Source organism: Trachinotus anak, unplaced genomic scaffold (genome assembly GCF_046630095.1).
Source record: "Trachinotus anak isolate AG129_WGS33_773 ecotype Australia unplaced genomic scaffold, CSIRO_AGI_Tana_v1 ptg000004l, whole genome shotgun sequence".
In the NCBI taxonomy this organism is placed as follows: Eukaryota; Metazoa; Chordata; class Actinopteri; order Carangiformes; family Carangidae; genus Trachinotus; species Trachinotus anak.
Genome location: NW_027273855.1, coordinates 16,487,512 through 16,500,492, shown reverse-complemented (window position 1 = coordinate 16,500,492; position 12,981 = coordinate 16,487,512). Strand labels below are relative to the sequence as shown.

The window sequence follows — 12,981 nt, the reverse complement described above, 5'->3', positions numbered from 1 at the left end:
GCTACATTTTGAAAACTTATCACCAGCCTATGCTTTTTTTTTTCTTTTTTTTTTTTTCCACAAACTACATCATTAAATGCCAGAGAGCCACCTTCCTTCTGGCTGGGAATTATGCAACTAACTTCCACCATGGTTGCAGCACTTTAGCCAGCAAGACTTTCCCTCCATGAACCTGAATGAAGATGTGTCTCCCACATTATTTTTTTTTACTCTGATGAGGCTTCAGCAGACAGTGTGAGCCTCTGTGGGAACAGAGGCTGGTTCGCCCCTGAGGCCAGAGAGGAAAGAACATCTGTTCTGAGCAGAAAACGTTTCAAGTCTTCCTTCATGCTCCCCGTGTGTCATGAGGTCACTCTGACCCTGCTGTAACACAAATTGTCTGCAAGCAGCCCCACAGACAAACTGCTCCACTCGGAAGAGCCAATTCAACAGTGTGTGATCAGCTGTTTTCACTCCTACAGCCTCCTACTGTAAGAGAGAGAGAGAGAGAGGGTCAGGTCCAGTGGATGCTTCATTTTGTCATTATTTCTGTTTGCCTGAGGAGACACACACACACACAGTTCATCATACTAATATACACACCTCTTGAAACCACCACCACGCATCATTTCCACGGAGTCCTCAGCAGACCCAGATTACTTTCACGTGTGTCTCAGCTATTTGCTTTTTTTTTTTTTTTTTTTTTTACTGCTGCCCTGCCCCCATGACCTCCAGTCTACGTGGCGTCGGCGTCAACAAGCGCTCTAACGACGTGTGAACTTTTGGGCATGCCGCGGCGATGGCGCCTTTAGACAGGTGCATACGCCCCCATCACCCACCAGCACCCGCCCTGCCACCGAGGGGCTTCAGACCCTCTTTGCAATGTTGAACAGGGAGGACAGTCACATTCCTGCCTGATGGCTGGCACCTGATTTTCAGACTTAACAGGTTGTGTGCATCAGAAGGAGATTAAAAAAAACAAAAAAAAAACAAAAACACACACACACACACATCTAAAGTGAGGGAGAAGGTTTCATATCCATAGCGCAGCCTCAGGTCGCAAAATAACTCACTACAAGTTACTTTAAATAGATAGAATACTTTAACAAGTCATAGAGTCCATGCAGTGAAAAGTGCGAGTGACTGACAAAAGGAAAATAGTAGGGACATTTACAATAAAATAAATATTATAAACGCAGTAAAATAAGATCAAATAGTGATAAAATAAAATATGAAGATGTTTACATTTTAAAAACAGTGTGATGGGTGGGTTGATTCCCGTAACCTTGCTCATCTTATTTGGAAAGTTTAAAAGTTGCCTGTGCAATTGCTCTCTCCTTTTAGGCACTTGAAAAGAAAAAAAAAAACAAAAAGGCTAAAACCTATTTCCTCTAGGGGCCGAATTTCATGGCACCTAAAGGCACAAGATTTAATGCGAGGGCCCCGTCCGGGTCGACATCATCACATTGTCCCTGTCAGCTCGGTCGATTTCACCTCAGATCGTTTCATCTGGACGGGGCTTGCTCCCCGCAGAGAGGCAGAGGGAGATGCGAGCACAGGGCGACGTGACTGTTTTGTATTGATGGGAGCAAAGAAGAACAGAGCGTTTGTTTTCTGTACCTTCTCCAGAATGCCCCCTCCTCACCGGGGTGCGTAAACCCCCCCCCCCCCCCCCCGAGCAACAGGCACACAAAAGAGCAAATCATCAAGCGTCACTTACTGGTGACTGGTGAGAGAGAGTCTTCTTAAATAAGTGTAAAACGTGGACGATGCGAGATCAACTTTATTCTAACAAAAGGAAAACCTGTTCGGATGTTGTTGTTTTTTAAGCAGATTTAAAACAAACGCTGCACCATTTGCCACCTCTCATAGTTCATTTTCAGCATGAGCCGACAGAGGACGCTCCGGCTTCAGCTTGTCATGACACATTTAGTTAAAGGGGGGGGCGTAAAGCAGCAGTTCAATAAATCCTGCTTGATTTGACTCCATGTTTTGTGCGTCTGCTCCGTTTCATTCATGTACACATTTTTTTTTTTTTTTTTTTTTTTTTACCTTGAAATTCCGCAGTCATCTGTTCACATGACAATAAGTGGACGCCCGCAGGTAAAGTGCGGGTCATTAGAACCGTGAAATGCGCAATGAGATTTGCGCTTCGCGGCAGCTTTTGGCACACTGGGCACCTGTGGTGAATGGGGCCGGTGGCGCCCTGACACACGGGGTGTGTCTTTGGGCGGAGATCTGCCCACCCACCCCTCTGCTTCTCCCCTCCGGTTACTATATGAGGAGGCAACTTTGCGATCTGTCAGCAAGATACATGGAAGCCTGGTAGTGGTCTTGTAGAGCTCTCCAGGCGTTTTTTCTGGAATCTGCAGCTGCCTGAGGAACAGATCCTTGCACCTGAACGCACTCCGCCGTGGGAATTATTTTTATTTTAATTTATTTATCGGAGAAGCCAGACTTGGCAACATGCCTCGGTCATTCCTTGTGAAGAAGTATTTCTCCAACAAGAAGCCATACTACAGGGAGAGCCAGCTGGAGAGTCAAACTGGTAAGTTTGTAACTGAATTTGCATTTGTGATTCACAGCCATGAGCTCTTCATCAAGTTACCCCCAGACACAGAACAGACCCATGTGACTTTTAACTAGCATGTAGCTTCCTGGGTGTAGAAATTACAAAAAAAAAAAAAAAAGTATTTCTAGTCAAATGGAAAATTTGCTAATGGAAAAGCCAGGCAGTCAGGTCTATGGTTGAATTCAGGCTGCAACAAGACACCGAGAATGAAAACTAGTTTAGCGCTTTATTAGATTATCTTTCCATTCCAAGTGAAAACCCACCTGACCCTCCTTTCCTCTGTGTTGCCAGCTTTTGTCCCAGAAAGCCTTCCCCGGGCTGAACTCCCAATGCAGAACAACAGCTCTGCCCTGACCTGCTATCCCACCAACCCATTCTTCAGCAGCATGGACACCCTGCCTGCACCCCTCTCCCCGGTCACCCCGGTGTCTCTGCCCCCATCACCCCTGGGTCCCCTGGACCTCAGCAGCTCACCCTCCAGCAGCAGCGGTGAGGAAGAGGAGGATGGTGGGCGTAGTTCAGACCCCCCCAGTCCGGATATCATCCAGCACATCTACCACTGTCTCCACTGCAGTAAGAGCTACACCAGCCTCTCTGCACTGTCCCACCACCAGCTCTCCCACTGTGCCCCACTGCAGCAGACGCCATCTCTGCCCACCGAGGTGTCTGCACGCCCAGCGTTCCACTGCAAACACTGCCCCAAGGAGTACACCAGCCTGGGAGCCCTAAAGATGCACATCCGCTCACACACCCTGCCTTGTGTGTGCCCCACCTGTGGCAAGGCCTTCTCCAGACCGTGGCTGCTCAGGGGACACATTCGCACACACACAGGTATGCATCAAAAAGTGCTGATCCCCAAGCTGTGTTGGCTTGTAAATGTAACAGCTGGTTGCACCTTGTGCTCATTTGATATTCATTGACGTCTCCTGAGGTGTGAGCAAATGTTATTGCTTTGCATGGCACAATCTAATCTCAGCCTCACAGTTGTTCTGCATGAAAAAAGTCGATCTGCATTAATTAAGTTAGGGTAGTGTTCCTGCACTTTTGTTGTTTATCTGTGGGTCATTTGAAAGACAATGATCAGAGGACAAACCTTTTGACCTGTTAATGAAGTGTTTCCCAGAGGCTAACAAGTTTTTTTTTTTTTCTTTCTTCTGACCAGGTGAACGTCCCTTTGCTTGTCAACACTGTAATCGAGCATTTGCTGATCGCTCCAACCTTCGCGCCCACCTGCAGACCCACTCTGAAGTAAAGAAGTACCAGTGTGGCTCCTGCTCGCGGACATTCAGTCGCATGTCCCTGCTGCACAAGCACACCGCGTCTGGATGCTGCCCTGCCTCATAGACTCACATTCCCCAGACTGCTCATAAGCCAGTTGAAGCTGCTTGCTGATTCTGACCCCCCCCCTCCTCGATTAGAGCCAATACACCCAGAGGACATTTGAGGAATTGATGCCAACTCATTTCAAAGCCATGATAGGAAATCTGGAATTCTTATGATTTTATAAAATGACTCTTTAAGTGCCTTTTAATATTTCAACACTGTCGCTTTTTTTTTTTTGAGGTCATATTGGTTATCTACAGCACATTTTTGCTGTGTCCTGTCAACTGTGTGTATGTGTGTGTGTGTGTGTGTGTGTGTGTGTGTGTGTGATTTGAGGGCAGCTGGACATGCAGTTAATACCCAGGAAACTCCATTGGTGCCGGCCGGTCCGGGACTCTGGCCATGTTGCAGCTGCTTGGGTGTGTTTGTGTGTGTCTGTGGTGTATGCAGGGATGTCCTCACCATACTATACATACATGGCATGTGTGTGGAAATGAGCAAGTGTGTGTGTTGAGACAGCTGTCTGTGTATGGTGTACCATGGAGGCAGGGCGCTGAGAGACGTGTTAGCTGTGACCTCGACGACAGGTGACCCTCCGCTGGCCTCTCCTCGCGCCACAAACTCTTTCCACACACACTCATTGTGTCACTGGACATGAAAGGACCACTAAAGGTTGACCAAAAAAAAACACGCCTTCACCATTATTGTCATTTATGTAGACATGTTTTTTTTTTTTTTTGGGAAGATTTTGAACTGCAGGTTTTATGAACTGTTTTGCTGAACATACCTTCAAATGGGAATTCTGTGCCTTTTCTAAGGTTGTGTATTTTTCTGCCACTTGTAAATAAAAGCTTTTTTAAAAAAAAAAACACGTCAAGAACTGCTGTGTGCCTACTTATTATGTGCTCTCATAATAATTAGTATTTCAACAGGCATTGTATTAACTCACAACTCTAAATGAGTTCATCAAGACAGACATGACAGTTTCTGAATGGGAAGATAGAGCTGTGTGTGTGTTAGGAAGCGCTGGGACAGGTTTGTGAGATGCTGAGTGATAAGGGGAACACCTGCACACACCTGCCAGGCTGTCAGCGCACACTCTCTCACTCACTCACACACACACACACACACAGGCACACAGGCACACATGGAGAACACATGCTAAAGAGGCGGGGGGGGGGGGGGGGGTTTTCACAGTGGTTGCAGGTGGGTGAACGAAAATTAAAGAATAAAGAGAAGGAAGATGCTCAGCAAGAAAAGTTTCTCCTGAAAGCCAGAGTGGGCAAATTCTTCTGGGGGGGAAAAAAAAGTCAGTGTGAAATTAGCTGGGTGTGGGAATCCCACTGACCCACTTCCTGCCTTAGGAGCGGCCACAGATGGAAGCAGGAAACTTTAGGCTCGAGACCAAAACATACACCCTAGAGAGTCAGGCTCTGGACCTCGGGACTGACACAGGTTCCACTGAGTCTGTGCGGCCATCTGCTCCATAATGATGAAACTCCGGTTACCTTGTAGGAACTTTTGGAGGAAGTCTGCGCTTATGAGCCCAGCTGAGGGTGAACATCCAGGGTGCACATATGGTAGCAATGTGTCCGCAATCCCCACTGCCCTCCTGACCCGCACACGCTGACGCCAGCTTGTCTTAGTGAGGTAACAGCACGTTTCCTCCAATAGCTCTTAGCGTTGAGAGGTGGATGCGTGTGTGTGTGTTTGTGTGTGTGTGTTGGGGGGGGGGTTTGAGTAGGCTCTCAAAAAGCTTGGGATCAGATTGCATGACTTAGCTTGCCCAATGTAAACAGCACCCGAAAGACTAGACACACGTGCTCACTCACAGCCACGCATGCAAAATACCTACTGCATTAAGATATCTTTACTTTGATCAAGGGGGATTTTTCATTTGTCTGCCTATACCTCTCTGGGCTTTTCTGAAGCGAGAGGTGAGAGTCATTTAGCTGCTGCACACCTACGCAGGTAGTGAGTCAGAGAGACAGAGAAGCAGGCCACAGGGGACTAAACTCTGTGCGAAGACATATAACATGTCAAATAATCCTATCGAGTTAGATGATATTCCATTTTCTCCTTTGGCATATCTAAACTCTGCCTCCACAAATTTGTACAAAAAAAAAAAAAAAAAAAAATCACTAAACAGGTTGTCATATCTGATATGTTTCAGCCGTTTTGAAATTTAACTCTCGACATCTTGCTAGGGGGACATTTTTCTGGTTTGCGGTGTGTAGGAGGCAGTCTGTCACCCTGTAGCTTTGAGGCAATGAGATCACTGGACCTGTCACCTCTCTTTTTCAGAGTGTGTTGGTGTGTGTAATATCATATTAGTCTCCTCAAAGTGTTTTAATGTTCGCAGCGTCACGCATGCGGGCCCTGACTAATGTGACATTCTTGAGCCATTAGTGACAGACATACAATACTGCCGTCTGGGAGAAAAAGAGAGACAGAGAAAAAGAGAGGGCTGCTCTGTCCTTGCATTCTGCTTTTGAGTCAAACTAATAATTTAATTTTCCTGTAACAGGAAATAATGTTATGCTGACCTAATTACGAAGAAAAGGGGATTGCCATTCGTTTTAATCTCTCACATGTGTTATTCCCATGGAAAGACTGTCTAAGCACTATTGCCTCGCTCTAGTAAATGAAAACAATAAAAATTAAATTGCCCTTTTTTTTTTTTTTTTTGCCGTGAACCCTGGATGTTGCTTCACGAACAAAGAGGACCAGTTTGGTTTTGTGTACACAAACGCTGATGTTTGACAATTTTCAGCCGGATGAGTTTTATTTTGTTATTCGGTACCGTCATCTTGGAAACAGAAAATGTATGCCTCCCTCTAAACAATCATGCTGTGTGGAGTCATAAATGAAGCTTTGCATGTGTGTGACAGAACAGAGTACAGAGCTGCATAAACTCCACTTTCTTGATTCGAGTAATGGGAAGCAGCAGTGTATGTCAACAATCAAACAAACCTTTTCCAACACGTAGGGCTGACATTTTTGAAAGCTGAAATTGCAGTTTTCTCCCTCCACTGCTTTGCTATCAGCGCATGTGTTTGTGGTAATGTTTGGGACACAGGAAGTGTTCTGTCAGTCTTGTATAAACACAGCCCCTCCAAAAAGTACTGATATAAAGCATCTGGGTGCGGCTACAGCTGTTTGTGCGTACACGGATGTATGAGTGTGTATGAGTGTGGGTGTCTGTGAAGCGTAGCTTTCTCTTTGCCCGGGGTTCACAGTGGTCCATATAGAGGATGAGTTGAGCGTATAGTATATTGCTGAAATCAGAGCTGGCAGTGTGTGCAGAGCTGAATCACCAGAGGATCAGATTCGAGCCAACAGGGTTAAGTCACTGGGCTAAAGTTTCAAACCCTCTTACAAGCGGCAGCGCTCTTACACAATGAAACTGTCCCAAGAACCTCTCCTCAGTTCCAACAGAGTCTCTCAATCTGCCTTTGTCCTTTAAAAGACATTAAAAATGTCTCCTCATTTCAATATTTGCAGGCTGATAAAACATTTCTGCAGCCTGTAGAAAATAAGGAGCGGATGAAGGATGGGGAAACTAATAGCCTGAGGTTTGTAGTGCACGGGGGATAAGGAGATAATGAGGGAGAAGAGATAGAGGGGAAGAGATTGGACATTGGGGTATGAGGAAGGTGTGTGTGTGCGAGTGTAAGTGTGAGTGTGTGTGTGAGTGTGTGTGTGTGTGTGTGTGTGTGTGTGTGTGTGGGGGGGGGTGTCTGGTGAAGAATGAGTGTTTCTGTTTGCGGGCTGTTTATCAAATCAGTAGGGAGTACAATTTGCTGAGGAATGCCACATGTTGCAATGTAGACTTGATCAATGACATGTGCTGTGAGGGCAGAGAGATACACTCACTGTGGATGCCTTCCTACTGAGGATTTTCCACCATTCTGGATGGTTTCATGCACATAGACATCCACATGTATGCAGCTATGTGACACATGCACACAAAGAGCTCAGGTCTCCGGACAAATAAACCAGTTTTAACCAAGGACAGGATATGGCCTCTAGGAGGGGGTACATGCCATTTCCTGCCCACCTCCGCACTCCTGCTGTCCCCTTCAATGGTGTGTGTGTGTGTTATGTAGCTGGTACTGTGTTTCCTCCTAAACACAGACCCTCTCTGTCCCACAGGGTCAGAGGGTAGAGGATGAGCCATAAAGGGACAGGAGAGTAAACGGATGAGATACACCGTGTGTAACGGAGGTTTCCAGCCTTGTGCCATCCAGAGCTGCATGCGTGCAGGTTTCCATTACTCCCAAATAGTTAAGGGTCAGTTGAACTGCACTATTCACTGAAATAAGCTTGCAGAGGCCAAGAGAAAGTTGGACAGTATGGATAAAATCTAATATCATGAACTGATATAATTTGGGGATTTCCTGGAAATTCTGTTTAGAAACAGTTTATAAAAAAAAATAAGCAGATGTTAATGTCTCTTTTCAGTTAATCCAGTTAGTTAAATACAAGGAAAAGTCAAGGTACTTGTTTATTTTGATTAAACTAATCCAGTAATCCAAATTTAGCCGGCAGTAATGTCAAGAGTCTTCTCATGAATGAAGAAGCAGACTCTGCCTGAATATAAATGTAGTAGTAGCCTATATAGTACAAGAGGAGAAAGACAGGCTAGTACTTATTTTGCTCTTTGGGATGCATTTGTGTTTTTCTTTTATTTTTTCAGTGTCAGTGCTGTTGAAAAAAATAACAAGTCTGAAGATATGTATATACAACATACATCAATAAAAGTTTCTTTGTCTAAAAAACAAAACAAAATAAAACACTGCTAACCTCACCCACAGTGACCGAAAACAATCAAAATACTTTTGCTATTATGTGACAGCTACTTTGGAGATTAAGTTTTTACATACAAAACGTTCAACAGTTGTTCCTTTTAGTGAAGTAAACGATCTCAGTTCTTCTTCCAGCACCACACTTAACTACACACAAGGTTGACAGATAGAAGGGCTCCATGTCACAGTGACCTCGGGGTCGACTATCACACATATATGAGACCGATCTCTCACCGTCTGGTGCAATTACCCTTTACCTGATTAATGTTACGTAACGTAAATGAAAAGGGAGACAGCATGGTTTACTGTGGTGGTACAGTGCATGAGATGGTTTACATCTGCTCCATCAAGTTGTTATATAATCGATATTTTAACATGTGGACTTTTACAGCTAAATTCTCAGCTTTTGGCTGTTTCAATAGGGGGAGACTATAAGAAAATGTGCATGTTGCTACGAAAAGAAAAAATATTCAGCATGCCGTACATTAATAGATAGTTTCTCGACGTTCAGCACTTTCCATCGTTGCCCTTTCTGTCAAAAAATTTCAGCACTGATGGAATATATGCAAAGTTGAATCTTTTATTAAAAGATGCTCTACTTTCCATGGCCCTTGTTCCAGTTGCATGACCTTACACAGCCTTGCTACGCCCACATTTGTTGCACAGAGCAAAGTGATTGTGGTTTCATCAGTGGTAATGTGACCGTGGCTTAACACACTTCATTTCACTGATTAGCACACCATCGCCCAGACGGGGGGGCGAGTCAGTGAAATACAAGGATAGTTATAGGAGGAAATCCCTCTGGGCTTCGATTGACTGAGAGCTGTTGGTTAATAAGAAATCAGCGCAATCAGTGATATCCTGCAAATTCATTTGTTAAACTTTCCATCGTGATATATTTCAACTGCAAGCCAAGGTGCCTTGAATGTGGTGCAAGAAAATGAGTGTTAGGGCCGAATGTGATGTGCATGAACCACACACAGAGTGAGCTAAGCCAGCAAGTCATGACATGAGAGAGGACTAGCAGAGAGGAGGATATGTAGAGAGTACATACTGGGTGGGGGGTGATACTAAAAAAGCAGGTATCAGAATAGATGTGAAAGAATGAGTGACATGGTGAATTATAAATAATAAGAGCAGAGAGGGTATCAAAATAAGAAGACTGCTGTTGTGTTTTGCTTGGACCTCTGGACAAGTCTGTGTTACACTTGGCAGCTGAGAGCAGAAAATCGCCTGTGCTGACTATTTTTCTTCTTTTCTTTCACCCCTCTCCTCTGTCTCACCTCATGTTGTGTCATTCTTTCTCTCCCTCTCTCCCCCTTATTTACCACAGGTATTCAGGTATTTGCCCCCAGGGTGCTGCTGGTGGTGCTGAGAGGTGCAAGGTGCACTTTTGTCCTCCTGTCAGGGCCTGTGTGGGCCTAGGGGAGCGCCAGCCGAAGGACCAGGACAGTTCTATTGTCCCAGTGCATTCCAGTCAATGAAGGATATGGTAGGGGACGAGGGAGGGGTGTTGGGTAGGGGGGCCAAGATGGGTGGAGATCAGCCCACAAGTTGGAGAACTAGAGGTTGTGTGTGTGTGTGTGAGTGTGACTGCAGAAAGCGCAGATTGCCTCCCCTCTGCTCCTCCTCCTCCTCCTCCTCCCTCCTTGTCCCGTTCTGTCCTGTCCCTTGAGCTGCCGCAGGGCAGGCGAATGCACCTGCCTGAAATCCACACCCCAGGGCCAGACGCCTATCTCCCACATCTCCAAGGTTTTATAGAAACACTGCATGCGCCACACACACTGGTGTCCACTTACACACTTTTAGAAGGGGAGCACAGAGAGGCATCTAATTATGTTGTACTGTGCGTATTAAAATTTTGAATTTAAAATCAACTGAGAGAGTCTCTGAATTCTTAATGTACATGTGGAGCAGATTGAAGCCCCCCCATCAGTTTTCACTGAGCTGTGCTCTTAAAGGAGAACTACGCTGATAATACACATGGAAGTTTTTTCACAGGTTCACAGGGGGAGTACTGCTGTATTTTGTGGCTCCAGAGGGAGCTGCATCAAGTGATGTCACTTGAGTCAGTGGTGGCTGGGACTGAAAACTACAAGTTACAACCACAGAGAAATGCGATTAACAGACTTCTGTAGCCTGCTCCTCTGACGCTGGCTATATACTGTTTGGATAGCTTCGGAAAACACCTCTGTCCATCCCTTTCTGATGTTTGGTGGAGGGGTCTGTGTCCGACCATGTGTAACTTCCCTAAACCAACAATCTGACATCTACACCCACGCTGATGTGTGGAGGTGAGAAAGGAGGAGGACACGGATAGAAGTTGTTTTCTTTAAAGTCTTATTCAAAACAGTATTTCTAATAGATTTGCTGCTTTTCAGCAGAACAACAGGCCACATGATCCACACAGAGCGTGGACACACTGAAGCTACCATGCATGGGAAATGATATTTAATCACATTCATTTGCTTCATTTCCTTTCTCTCTGTCACACATACTTTTTCATGGTAACCAAATCCCCACATGGAGCCTTGTGTTGCATATCTGCTGCTCAATTCATGTGCCCCTCACCCCTCACATCATCATCACATTACTTTGCTGCAGTTGAGCTTGCCATGTTTTCTTTGGCAAATCAAGACTCAGCCCTGGTTTGTCATGGTGAGCAGATTCACATTGCATGAGAGGCTAGTTGGTCTAACGTTGCATGTCAGAACGCATGGTCAGGCTGATGTGCATGCTTGTGTGTGTGTGTGTGTGTGTGTAACTAGACCCTCTTGTGCAAGTAGGGACAGGTGTGTCACCACCTGACCACACCCCCAGGCCACACGGCACCTCCTGTCCCTAACACCTGTCCCCTTCGTCTGTGCAAAGACCTGTATCCCCCTCCTCTCTCTCTCTCTCTCTCTCTCTCTCACACACACACACACACACACAGACACACACACACACAGACACTGGCTGAGGTTTGGGAGGAAGGCAGGTTGCTGGACTGTGACGGAGCGAGGAGGATCAGATCAGGCGGTATGGTGGCCACTTTGTCTTGAGTGTCCACACAGCTGTCCCCCTGAAACTGGAACTGCATCAAAGCGTCCGGGTTCAAACTCCCTGTCTCTCCAACAATGTGGTGTCATCTCTGCCCACATGGTGACATCTCTGCAAGCTGTCTGAGAGCTGCTTCAGACCATTACATCCCTGTGGCAACAGATGGGAAAGTATCACAACATACCTCCTTCCAATGTCCAACAACAACAATAACATTTTTTTTTTTTTTTTTTGTATTTACAAGCTTTGGCTTTAATTTGTATTTTTTATGATATGGATTTTACATTTTACTCATTAGTTTAAAAAAGGTCAAGCGTGTCTGAAATACATGGAAATTTGCTGCCAAAAAAAAATCACATGGAGTCTCTGTTGTACCTTATTTGTTGTTGATTTACCTATTCATGCATTACCCTTTACAAATTATGTTGGGCTTATTACAGTATTGTAATTTGTGTCATGTTAATGTAGTGTTTATCATCTGTTTTTAAAACTCTGATGTACAATTCGCCTACCTTCATGCTACATTCACATCAGATGGCATGGATGGAAGAGATGGCAAAGATTCCTGTGTTTATGACTTGTATGTGTTCACGTCAACAGGATGGTTGTTTAATTACAGAGTTGACTGTTTGAGGATTATTTACCGCTCATTGACAATACAAATGAAAATGCCATATCCATTAAATTTGGCTTTAATGACAGTGACTGAAAGTGTTCGGTTGATGTGAGGCACCCATATTTGGGTATTTCTGTATTAGTAAGTGCCAGAAGTGCTAACACTTGATTTATCTCCAAATAAATGAGATAATAAGTCTTAACTGGTGGTTTGTTTACACCCTGTGTGATCGTATGACTGACCGTTGCTTGTCCCGTTTGACTTCTTTCTGATGATGCCACTATGTCGTCAGATCGTCACTGAAGTTGGTGATGATGGTCACAACTATGAAATAAGACCCAGGTTATAAAGAAAATAATTTTTTCTTTAGGTATTTCTGTGTGTGTGTGTGTATGTGTGAGAGAGAGAGAGAGTGGGAGAGAGAAAGGGAGGGAGAGGTCAAAGCAGCCTGAAGGCCATTGTAAATTCCTTGCTGGCTCAACCAAAGACATTCTTCTCTGTTGTTTTTCTTTCTAATCTCTATGCTCAGATTACCAGCTAGAGGGCCCGGCCAGATGAGAGGAGAACAGGGTGGCATGCATGCACGCACATGTGCCCAAACACGCACAAACACACAAACAGCGGGATTACAGACAAGCGCC

The 12,981-nt window shown here is 45.1% G+C and overlaps 1 protein-coding gene across 1 annotated transcript; it reads left to right on the top strand.

Moving 5' to 3' along the window:
- The first annotated feature begins 2,285 nt into the window (after window positions 1–2,285).
- Window positions 2,286–4,746, top strand: snai1b (snail family zinc finger 1b). The gene is made up of 3 exons (XM_071476425.1): window positions 2,286–2,527; window positions 2,843–3,382; window positions 3,714–4,746. Exons 1-3 carry the CDS (start codon window positions 2,446–2,448, stop codon window positions 3,893–3,895), a joined length of 804 nt encoding a protein of 267 aa, XP_071332526.1. The 5' UTR covers window positions 2,286–2,445; the 3' UTR covers window positions 3,896–4,746.
- Window positions 4,747–12,981: the final 8,235 nt, after the last annotated feature.